Raw genomic sequence first — 12,728 nt, 5'->3', positions numbered from 1 at the left:
TTAAATTTGGTGACTTAGCGTTTTGTAACCTAAACTACATTATATGTATACAGTGCATTTCTGTTCAGCACCTAAGAAAACTTCTAGGGTAAAGAAAATCAGTTCTTCAAACCCCTGGATAAACCCCTTTCAATAGACTCTGCATTGTGTCCATATTTATGTAGTCCTACAATGGCAGAGTTGAGGGCAAGCATAATAATGGTGTGCCAGCTAAGACCCTGAACCTGTGAAAAATTTCACATGGGAGAAGTCCTACTGACTTTGGACAATTTGCTTGCTTAATATTAAGCCTGTGCATGTTTGCTCCATACCACCAATGTTGACAATTCACAATTTCACTGTAGGAGAGCATCTCTTTTGCTAACGAGACGTATCAGAATGTTCATCCTTTCCAGCATCCTGTTTGAAAAAGTAGTGCTTTTATATGAAATTTGGCAATAATGTACTATGGACACTTCATTGTATATTCATATTTGACACTTATGTCTACGACTTTTTTAAGTACATAAAACATTTAGCAGCTTGCAGTTACTGTACCTGATATTGTATTTGGAGTCTTGCTGCAATTTAATTATTGTGAGTCATGACAGGAACACCATTTGCTAATCTTGTTTAAAAGAATGAGTTTTCTAGAATCTGAGATAATTGGGTCAGCATACAACTAAGTCAACATCCCAACTAAGATGTGATTAAACTTAACCAATGTGGCTTTCTGTCCTTTAGAACTGAGCACTTATTTGTAAAGACAAATTTTTACACACTTTTTCCTTCAATTTGCTTTCGTAGCCCTGGTCTACACTTGGAGGAAGGGGATCGATCTAAGTTACGCAACTTCAGCTACGTGAGTAACGTAGCTGAAGTCGACATACTTAGAAAGACTTACTGCGGTGGAGACACCACGGTAAATCTGAGTCAAGTGCTGCCGCTCTCCTGTCGACTCTGCCTGCGCCTCTCATGGCGCTGGAGTACAGGAGTCAAGAGGAGAGCGCTCGGGGGTTGATTTATCGCGTTTAGACTAGACGCGATAATTGATTCCTGCTGGATCGATCGCTGCTCGCCAGTCCGGCGGGTAGTGAAGACATACCCTTAGGATCAGAAAAATAAGTTTGAGTTTTTGCCTCTTCTCCATTTTCACCTAAAATTCTTGTGATCTGAAGTCCCCCTGTTCACTTGTATTTGCCAATATGCAATATCTCTGGGTCCCTTGTTTTAATTGGGAAAGCTTCCTGACAGCATGGAGACTAAAGTTCTGTGTTTGTATCAACAGAGCAGCAAGTTTGTACATATTGCCTCACTAACGTGCCTCAGTCCAGACCTTCTGTTAGTGCAGGTTACACTGTACAGTTTTATTTTGTGCAGGGTCTTTGACACAAACAGTAACCCCAAAACACTTTATAAAGTTCAGTAATACAATTACAACATTAAAATAAAAATGAAAGCAGAGAGGGAGAAAGTAACAGGCCATAACCAAGGGACAAAAACAAACTCTTAACTGTAGGGTCTTCACTTGATGTTAAAGATTCTGCTTTGGTTTCTCAGAACTAAATGACCATACTGTTAATTTGGAGTAGCATTTTTAAAAATTGCCTTTAGAATAGTTAACTTTGTGTAATTTAAACATCACATGCTCTCTGTATTTCTGCTGGAAACTGCTCATTCATTCCGCTACAGTCAGTCTTTTGTAGACAGCTGCATTTCATAAGAAAAGACCTGTCCATGATCTAGCATTGACAGTGTCATTAGGAAAGAGTTGAACTCCACTTGGGTTCCTGCCATATTGAAAGTACAGCTACAGGACTTCCCTAGTTACAGCTGAAAAGTACAGAGATTCATAGGTCCTAAGTGGTTAGGGGACCTACCTATGCTGTAAACACAAGATTAGTGATTCCCAAGTGAGTCAAGACTTATTGCAGAGCCAGTCAATACCAGCGGTAAGGTGGCCTAGCCTCATCTCCTGTAAACAGAGAGTAGGTGTGGGAGACAAGTTAGTAAACTGTTGTTCATCAAGTGATAGCACAGAATTGTGCAGGTCATGTAGACCGTAACAATATAAACAATGTTTCATTCCAGTACTTGCAGCTATGTAAATAATACATTTGAGAACAATTACTGGTCCGGTCAGTGTGTCCCATGTGTGGCTAGTTCCTTAATTGTCCTTTTAATGTGTGCTGAAGTAATGTAGAGCTAATGAATGTGGCTAAAAGAAACTTGAGTAAGTTAGCAAAAGCAAGCATGGTTGATTATTTTTCATGTTTTAGAAAAAGCAGAGCATATTGTGAGCACTTCTGGAAACAAATGAGTAGTAAGTTATTTGAAATAGTCTCTGACTACAGGTCCGTCCTTGCCTTTAAAAGGCTGCATCAGAACACCATTGGTCACTTTACTTAAGTGGAAGAAACTTCATACCAGGTTTAATTACAAGTTTAAAAAAAACCTGTTTGGATTGCACTACTCAAACATACCAATTACTCTGGGAAAATAAGCTGATGGTATGTAGGGTTGTTGACTAACTGGAATAAATACAGTGTAAATGTTGTGGTTAGTCCATTTTAATGGCCCCTAGAATGATGAGAATTATGTAAGCTTTTTCTGCACAATGTGCTGAAACAAGATTTTATGCTACTTGACTAACTTGAGGATGCTAAAGAATCCATATAACTTTTCAGTCTTCAGTTATTCAAAGCTCTTTTCCTGCTGTCATAATTATGGTCTCAATGCAGCACCCACTGTGCAGATATGAAGTTGGTTCTTTGGCATGCATCTGCTTTTAAATGTTTATGCACACAGAGATCAGGGGTCTTCTCTTGGGTGAGAAGTACAATAGTAGAATTGTATTTTCCTTATGGGTAAGCAGTTGGTTAGACTGACATAAAGCAGAATAGATCGATATATTGCTATTGGAGGTTTTTTAGCTTATCGCTCCATGCAAGGCTGCAGCTGTCCTCCGATAAGAGTTTCTCATTTGTGTTATGGTGATGCTCAGTTTGATTCTTTCACCCATACATTCATAAGAGGACTCTAAGTGTATGTACTAGTGTATCGTTAATTGCATGCTTTAAATGGTGGTGTTAGTGTTGAAGATCAAAAATGGTGACACAAACTGACTTCGGATTTTGTTTTGATTTTTAAAGTAAAACTGTAACTGTTCCAAAGAACTTCACATATTTTGGAAAAAAAAAAATTAGGGAGAAAAGTGATGCTCTAGTTGTGAAAAAATTGACATTAGAAAGGGGCAGGCCATTTAAGTGGTTAACTTCTATAAGGTATAACTAGGACTAATTTACTACCCACTCTCCAATTCTGAGGTACATGCAAGTAAATTAACACCTCTTATCCTTATCTTATTTAACTACATCATTTTCAGTGGTTATGTAAAACTCTTTGTAACCCAAGTCATCCCTAGTGACACTGGCAGGGAAACCCTATATTAGCACTTTGTTGGCAAGTACTGTGATTAAATGTTCTTGATAACCCAGTTCCAGCATGAGTGTGGATGGGGCCAGAAATGGATGACTCTTGTTCTGAATACTCATTTCTGAACTTTTTTTCCTTTTGCACCTGGAAATTATCTAAATCAGTTATCACTCTTCTTTTTTTAAAAAGAAGTGCCCAAAATGCCAAACTTTATAATCACATGGATAATTTAATAGAAACATGCATGGGGGATGGGGAAGACTGCTGGGAATCTCTGGGTATGTCTACCCAGTGAGCAGCAGCCCAAGGCAGCAAGTCTCGAGCTCAGGTTGACAGACTCGGGCTTACAGGCCTTTCATTATGGAGCTACAAATAGCTGTGCAGACATTGGAGCTCAGACTGAAGTGCGGACTCTGAAGTCCCTCCTCAGGCTTCAGAGCCTGAGCTCCAGCCGGATCTGCAATGTCTACACAAGTGTCAGGGGTAGCCATGTTAATCTGTATCCACAAAAACAACAAGGAGTCTGTTAGTCTTTAGGGTGCCAACAGATTTATTTGGTCATAAGCTTTCGTGGGTAAAAAACCACTTCTTCAGATGCATCTGAAGAATGCATCTGAAGTGGTTTTTTACCCATGAAAGCTTATGCCCAAATAAATCTGTTAGCTGTGTAGACATTTTAAAGACTATTCTTAGTGGAAGCCTGAGTTTGTTGACCTGGGCTCTGAGTCTCGCTGCCATTCGTTGTGTAGAGGTACCTTATGGAAATCTCTACACTGCGATTTAAAAACCTGCCTCTGGCCTGTGCCAGCTGACCAAGGCTCCTGGGGCTCAGGCTAAGGGGCTGTTTCACTGCAGCGCAGACTTGTGAGCTTGGGTTTGAGCCCTGGCTCTAGGATCCTGTGATGTGGGAGGATCCCAGAGATCAGGATGCATCCCGAGCCCAAATGTCTACACCACAGTTAAACGCCCCTTAGCACAGGCCAGCCGCAGGTGGCTAATTGCAATGTAGGTATACCCTACAAGGCTAGAAGCAGTCAAACACAACCCATTCCGTTCAAGAGCTGTAATGGGAACATAGTAGCAAAGGAAAAATAAATGAAAACTTACAGCTTGGTTCAAGCTGTTAATGTACATGTGATGGGGGTGCCCGAATCTTTGTAATAGTAATTTGTGTGTACAAGTCTTACCTCACACAATGCCAGGAAATCGATAACCACCTACATAACGCAGGTAGTCATTTGGCTGGCTGGAACAAGGCAGCATTGAAAGGTTTAATATTTAAAGTAATCTTGAAGAATCAGAATGTAGCAGAATACTGTACTATGGACACTTCATTACATATTCATATTTGACACTTATGTCTACAACTTTTTTTAAGTACATAAAACATTTAGCAGCTTGCAGTTACTGTACCTGATATTGTATTTGGAGTCTTGCTACAATTTTATTCTCTTCATGTTTTCAGACAATAAATCATTCTGAAAATGTGAATAATTTGACACAATGGAGGAAAGGTGAACTACTTCCAAACAAGTAAAACAGTTAACATGATTTGAATTCAATACCTCTTGAAGTATTAGGCATGGGGAAAGCTTTGGTACAATGGAAATGTTCAGGTATTATTTTTGCCATCAGAAGGCACTGGGCATGCAACATAAGGGCTGTAAAGCTCCAGCAGTTTTCCTTTCCTAGTACATACACTGTGCACATAAAACTTAGTATCTTTTCTTCAAAAAAGACAAAACTTACTTTTTGTCAATTTTCTGCAGAAGTGGGGCACTTAATCAGCTAAAAAATGTTTTTGTGCTCTAAAATAGGTTTGTTCAAAAACACACACAAATCTTTCAAAACTTGATGGGGATGGGACCTTCACCTGTCCTGTTTAGTCCAGGACACAGTAATTGGAGCAGGAAGGGTGGTGGGGAAAAATATGGAACTGTTGTTAACTTGGTGTTCAATCACTACCATGATTCAGTTACTATTTGGGGCTTAAATTGTAACCTAATGTCACATTTAGATGTCCCGGAATCGGTCAGTAATGCTGCGGCCATGGTTCAGGTGTACTGTCAAGTGCAATATTTTTATCAATGATACCTTATTCTTTCATCTTGTCAGCTGGTTACAGGAGTATGGGAAGGAGGATACAATTTCTTCTGTCAGGACACACACAGTGGAGGTGAAGCTGATATGAAGGTAACATTATTTGTTATAACTCTCAATTATTACTTTAAATTTTCTCTTTGCAGATGAGTGAAGAGCAGAACAGGATTTATCTTTATCCACATTAAACAGGCCCTCCCCCTTTCCCCCATTGTATTCAGTGCACAGAAAGTACATGTTGAAACTTGGCAGTTAGTCCCTAATATGATCTAATCACTAGGTCCCTACCAAATTCATGGCCATGAAAAACGTGTCACAGACAGTGAAATCTGGTCTCCCACTGTGAAATCTGGTCTTTTGTGTGCTTTTACCCTATACTACACAGATTTCCCAGAGGAGACCAGCGTTTCTCAAATTGGGGGTCCTGACCCAAAAGGGAGTTGCAGGAGGGTCACACGGTTATTTTGGGGGGCTCATGGTATTGCCACCCTTCTGTGCTGACTTCAGAGCTAGGCAGCTGGAGAGCGGTGGCTGTTAACCAGGCACTCAGCTCTGAAGGCAGTGCCCTGCCAGCAGTAGTGCAGAAGTAAGGGTAGCAATACCATACCATGCCACCCTTACTTCCGCATTGCTGCTGGTGGCAGCTCTGCCTTCAGAGCTGGGCTCCTAGCCAGCAGCTGCTGCTCTCCAATTGTTCAGATGTGAAGGCAGCGCCTCTGCGAGCAGCAGCGCAGAAGTAAGGGTAGCAGTACTGCAACCCCTCCTACGATAACCTTGCAACACACGTCCCCACAACTCCTTTTTGGGTCAGGACTCCTACAATTACAACACTGTGAAATTTCACATAGCTGAAATAATAAAATTTATTATTTTTTTTTAAAATCCTATGACTGCAAAATTGACCAAAATGGACTGTGAATTTGGTAGGGCCCTGCTAATCACATTTGGTATTTGAAAAGACCTCCTGAGGCTGGATTCATGTTTGACACCTACTATGTCCATTACTGCGGCATCTGGATACACTTAACATTTTAAAAAATGTTTTAAAATGAGTTTTTTATAACAACTCTTCTCCTCCCCACACCTGACCACCCTGCTGTGAACTGCTTTTCTCCTCTACACATCATAGAAGTGTTTTGCTGAGGATGGGGGATGTTTTCCACAGAGAGCAAAACAGGAATACGTTGATGAAACATCCTGCCTTGTGTCTCAGTGCACCCTAGGCGCACTTTAATAGCCTCATAAAATATTTTCTGTCATCCTTCCGTCTCAATTATAGCTGCCTCTTTAGACTCATGTCTCTTACAGAAAACTTGAAGCAAGGAATGTGCTGAGCTTTCCAATGAATCGCCATGAATATCTAGAAGTAGTGAGATGTGTTCTGTTGACTTGAGAGAATTGCAGGGACAACTCGTGAATTTCTTATTTTTCCCTCCTCTCTGTGTAGATCGTACGTGTCCTTTGGTGGTACTACTTCTCCAAACTCATCGAATTCATGGACACTTTCTTTTTCATTTTGCGAAAAAATCATTACCAGATCACTGTTCTTCATGTCTATCACCATGCATCCATGCTGAACATCTGGTGGTTTGTTATGAACTGGGTGCCTTGTGGTCACTGTAAGTACTATGGAGGAGAGAACCTACAAGAGACCTACGTTGTTTTATTTAAGGCCAAATTGTGCCACAGGATGCATATTAGCAACTCACATTGGCTTCAGTCTCAGAATCTGGCCCATCTTGCTTAAAATGCAGCAAAAAAAATTAAGGTGCTTTATTAAATTACAAGGAGTACCAATAGTTGCAGGTATGAAACTGCCTGTAGGCCCTTCCTGCAATGACTGAACAGTGGAAGCATTTCGGTGTAGACAGAGAATGTATTTCCTGTAAAACCTAATCTATTTGCCTGCTGCTGTAGAGTGGCTCTGACACCTGTCAGAGTGTCAGCTGTGCTTACTTGCTTTTACAGCACATGCAAATATTCAAGCAAAGCTTCCAAGGAGAAACAAGTTTTAAGTCAGGCTTCGAAGCCTGTTGCAGGTATGTGTAAAGTGGCTAATTGCTGGAAATCAAACCATGTCTGAATCCATCAAACTTTGCTCACTCAGGATGTCTTTCCCTTTAATTTACTCTAGTCTATGGGTGGCCATAACAAATTATTTCAGTTAAAGTCTTTGTCCCATGGGCACTCATGAACTTGACTGTATGCTCTTTTGCCTCTTCCCCTGTCTCCTCTTTTTTTTAAAACCTTACTAAATACTGTTGGCCTTTTGCAACCTCACTTGGATTCTTTTAATTTCATTTGCTTTTAACTGACCTTGTATCCCAAATGTGTTAGCATAAAAATATGGGGGAGGCGACAGTAATGTAGAGGGTGGGTCAGTGATTTTGTTGATTAGACCTTAGCATAGCTTTGCTGAAGGAAAGTTTATATAGGATCAGTCTGTGTCACCAACGTGGTGTGCATAAGAAATACCAGTTGTGTGAATAGAAAAACTGCAAAACCCTCAAAACTCTTCTTGCAAGCAGAACAGTCCAGAAACTGCACTTATTTCTTACTGTCAACATATGAGCAAGTAATATTTAACTTCAGAAGCGTGCATGTGTAACTATGTTGTTGTAGAGCAGTGGTGCAGACCCCATTGGAAATCTTAGACAGAGGGTCGGCAGATCACAGGTTGAAAACCACTGTTCTAGAGAGAAGTCAAGCACCTATTTGTATTAGCTTTACAACAGTAAAAACCGCACAATCACACATTTAAGTGGTCTTAAAAATGCTTGATTACTCCCTGTTTATATTGGGTTTTCTTTTTTTCAAGCTAGCTGTTCTACTCAGGCTTTGATAGCATATGCAATTTAGTGATAGGCAGCTAAAACTTAAAATCCTTTAATGACAGAGAAGCCATTGTAAACAAAGGCAAATAAAGTGGGTAAATTGAGCTTTTGAAAATCCCCAGAATATTGTCTTGTAACCAAAAGCAGACTCCTAGTTTCAGTGGAAATGCCTAGCAAAGAAGGATAGGTCTAAAATTAGACCTGTGAAGCTTTGGTTTCTGGACATGTTTGTGCACCTCCCCCTCTTGCCTCCTCAATTTTTTTTGAGCAGAGAGAGTTGAAATGAACAAGAACCCTAGTTGGATAAGTGGAGCAGACAGGTAGGCGTGGAAGGTTGGCACAAAATGCACTGATCGTGTGCACAGTTACAAAGGCCCCTGAGCTTAATGCCTATTTGAGAGTCTGACTCTCTTTTAGCCTTTAGTTTTGGGGAAACTGATTATTTAAAAAGGTCCTGATGATGTTTAAAAAGTCACCTTCTGTGGCTGTCCATTTTAGCACTGTTCAGGTTCCATGTGCCAACTTGTGTTGTGTATTAAAATACCCTTTCTTCCCCTCTCTGTCTTTAGCATACTTTGGTGCCACTCTTAACAGTTTTATCCATGTCCTGATGTACTCCTACTATGGGTTGTCTGCTATTCCAGCTATGCGCCCGTATCTGTGGTGGAAGAAATACATCACTCAGGGGCAGCTGGTGAGTTGTTCAGTTTTTGGTTCCCTGCCAGACTTCTCTGGATCTGGAGGAGCTGTTTTTCTATGCCTGTAATAAAGGGAGGGTCTCCATAGTGGCCTCAGGTAAGCCAGCACAGATGTCCTATAGGAGGGACCCCAGGAGAGCCACCACATGCTATGGTCCCAGGTAATGTGACAGTGGATTTCACCTCCCAGATCTTTCCACGTTCCACCAATCTTGAACCTGAATACTTCATTTGGATGGGTGGATTTTACCCTTTTAATCCCTTTAAGAAAAATAACTCCTGCACAGGATTCACTAAGTGCTTTGAGGTGAAGCAATATTTGTAAAATAAAGAGCTTTCAAAAATAACAAATACAGTATTGTGGTCTGACCAAAGGTCTGTCAACAAATGTTTACTAAAAATCCCTATTCCTGGTATAAAGGCAAAATCTCTTCAGACTCATTTTAGCAACCATTTTGACTTATTTAGAAATTATTTCACTAGTTCTTGGTCTGTTGGTTTGTTTCCCCTTTTCACTACTATGCTTTTATTTTTTTTCATCTTTCAGATTCAATTTGTCCTAACAATCTTCCAGACAAGTTGTGGTGTTGTTTGGCCATGTGCCTTCCCTATGGGATGGCTGTATTTCCAGATCTCCTATATGATTTCTTTGATTATCCTCTTCACAAATTTCTACATTCAGGTAAAACAAATGTTCGTTCATTCATTCATTCTTTACACCAATCTTATTTGAAAGCCTTGACACATGTGGTTTTCCCCTCTTCAGTATAAATGTTTTTTCACTATTGGCACTTGTCAGCCCTTCTTCATGTTGGGGTCCCGTATGCTATATGTGCAGCTCAGGGAGATTAGGAATTTGAATAACATGATCATAACATCTAGGAAATTTCTCCAAATCTTGACTTGTAAAATAATCCTTTGCCAGAAATACATAAAACTATTTGGAACTGTTTGCATTGACGCTTGCTCCCCCCCTGCCCCCCCCCCCAAAATACAGAACACTAGCATGCTAGCATTAAGTCTCTGGCTCAAAAATTCAGCATAATAGCTACTGGAAAAATGTATCTCTGAATGTGTTGAGGGCTTAGTGTATATCGCAGTAATCAGGGTCCTGTGCTAGGATGTGCAAGTCAGTGCACATGTTTAATTGCTCTGAGGGAACAGGCCCTTTGTATGTGACTTTGTGCACATCTATGTATTTTAGACTTACAAAAAGAAGGCATCCTCCAGAAGGAAAGAATATCAGAATGGCTCTACAGCCGCTGTGAACGGGTACACAAACAGCTTTTCTTCCCTCGAGAACAATGTGAAACAAAGAAAACAAAGAAAGGATTGAAGACCAAACTGAGAAACCATTTTGATACCACAGACAACAAAATAATCTGATTGTAAGCACAATAAGAGTTGTGCACTGATATCCTAACAGCTACTGTAACTATTCCTGCCTAGAATAGTGTGATTTATGTAGGACTTAACCTGTGCAAACACCCTAGAAACTGTATACAGTTAAAGTTAATAATTCTAGGCATCACTGACCCCGCTATAGACTGTGGAAGGGAGTATTATTGTAGTATATGACACTGCTGTTGCCTTACTAGTGACTATAATAGGTGCTGAATTATGATTCACAGTTTCAAAACACTGTAATCCAAACTCATATTTTTTACTGTAGATTATGCATGTGATTGTAAATGTAATTTGTACAATGTTGGTTTCAGTAGGTAAACACACATGCCTTAAAAAAAAAAAAAATTGAAAAAGCAGGGCCCAAAGCTTATTAATGCTTTGAAAATTAGGGTACGTTTCAACTTTGAGTTGATTGACATTTTAATAAGTCATTTAGAAAAATCCACTGATCGGTTTACTGTACTGTGTGTAGTGCATAATATTAAGTATCTCCTACACGTTACAGTGAAATTGGAAATAGCGCCTTTAGTTTTGTATATTTGGCTTTAATTGACTAAGCAGTCACAATCAAGATGGAAGTTTATTTTACCTTTTTAACAGATCTTATTTTTTTATTTTGCATAATGCTTAAGCAGGCCAGCAAGACTTAAATATTAATTGTCTCTAAAAGTTCGAGGATATACAGGGAAACTACATCCTGGTTTTTTATTTCTGTGAATTGCTAAATTGCAAAGCAGTTCTTAATACTGGAAACTGCCAGTTTCAAGCATTGTGGTACCACAGCCATATTCATGTTTCAGAAGTGACTGGATAGTCTATGACCTTAGTAAAGTTCTTTTAAAAATGAAGATAAAGGATGCTTTTCAAATGTAACTATTCATATTTAAGTTGGCATTTGTGTTGCTATTTGCATAGCATACTTTGTCATTCTTAAAATGTGCCTAGCTCACAAAAATACTTTTTTTCCCAGAAAGTAAAATTAAACAGATTAAGTCACACAGAGACAGATCAAAAAATAAACCTTTGGAAATGTGCTGGAGATGAGTTTCCTGAGTGTAAGCTGTGTAGATCACCTGTAACTTTTTGGCTTATCTACAGGTTTGTTTAGAACTGCTTGTTAAAATTCCTATTAATGTAAAATCTTGCCTTGCACACATGAGGAGTCAGTTGCAAATACCACCTCTATAGCTGGTATGTTATCTACTATCGTGGAGTTTAGATTATGAATACATTTATTCATTGAGCTCAGAACATTTAACTAATCATGCAAGACATCCTGTTGGTCATTTGCTTAAGTTTGTATGTTAACTATTTTATTTGATATTTATATAAATATCAGTTTTACCATCTTTAACTTTTTTTTAATTTTTTGCACATCTGTTAGGGAAATAATGAGTTTTCCTGTTAGCCTTGGGGGTTTTCTTTACTTGTTTTAAAGGAGACACAACATCTGTTTACATTTTACATTGTCAAAGCTTGTGTGTCTTCATTTCTAGGTACTGGTTTGCACAGTCTTTACATATTTCAGTACAGCAGCTGTAATGTTCAAAATACGCTGTCTAAGTGTGCTAGAAATAAACCCTTAGCTCATCTGAATATACCTACATTGTTAATGTTTGACATTGTTTAATCATTAAAACATTTTTGATTATCTCTGGCCAATTCCATAGTGCTTTATTTTATGCATTTGATACTGCACCTTATTTTGTATGATGCTAAGAGAGAACTATCATGGTCTTTAGAAATAAGGGGGAACTACAAACACTTACAGAAATTTCACACGCATACATCAAATAACTAACTCCTTACAAGAAACATTGACAGCTACCAAACACATAGCAGTTCCTTGGCTATAATTGTAGAAATAATTATCCACATGGGTGGATTAAACCTCTCAGTGGAATTACTGTAGAGTGGGATGTGTGGTCTGAGCACAGGACAAAAATTATAGTCCCAGCCATATCACCTAATCTTCCTGACTCGGAAACCCAGTCTCTAAAATGGCAATAATGCCTATCTCAAAAGTACTGAAGAACGATTAATGTTTGTACAGCCTTCCCTAAGATCTCGTGCCCTTATCTGTGTGCCCTAACTGTACCAAAAGCATTTAATTGATCTTATACAATGGCCATCACCATGGTATCTGAAAACCTCACAAAATCCATGAAGTGTATGCAACTACTTGTATGCTGGTTTACACACGGAGTGATTCAGGAACAGCTGTTCCTGAATCATGTGTAGACAAGTGCTAACTCTCTTCCCTCCAGTCTGCATG

General features: G+C 39.3%; 1 protein-coding gene across 3 annotated transcripts in view; it reads left to right on the top strand.

Moving 5' to 3' along the window:
* Positions 1-12,106, top strand: part of ELOVL5 (ELOVL fatty acid elongase 5) — a 57,058-nt gene extending 44,952 nt beyond the window's left edge. For all 3 annotated transcript variants that reach the window (XM_073336261.2, XM_073336262.1, XM_073336260.1), the window contains exons 4-8: positions 5,530-5,607; positions 6,962-7,133; positions 8,918-9,042; positions 9,594-9,728; positions 10,251-12,106. In XM_073336261.2, coding sequence (XP_073192362.1) covers positions 5,530-5,607; positions 6,962-7,133; positions 8,918-9,042; positions 9,594-9,728; positions 10,251-10,382 — 642 coding nt within the window. In that variant the 3' untranslated portion in view covers positions 10,383-12,106. The remainder of the gene's footprint in view (positions 1-5,529; positions 5,608-6,961; positions 7,134-8,917; positions 9,043-9,593; positions 9,729-10,250) is intronic.
* Positions 12,107-12,728: the final 622 nt, after the last annotated feature.

Source organism: Lepidochelys kempii, chromosome 3, assembly GCF_965140285.1.
Source record: "Lepidochelys kempii isolate rLepKem1 chromosome 3, rLepKem1.hap1, whole genome shotgun sequence".
Lineage (NCBI taxonomy): Eukaryota > Metazoa > Chordata > Testudines > Cheloniidae > Lepidochelys > Lepidochelys kempii.
The sequence above is the reverse complement of the archived record's forward strand: the minus strand, read 5'-3'. Positions and strand labels throughout refer to the sequence as shown.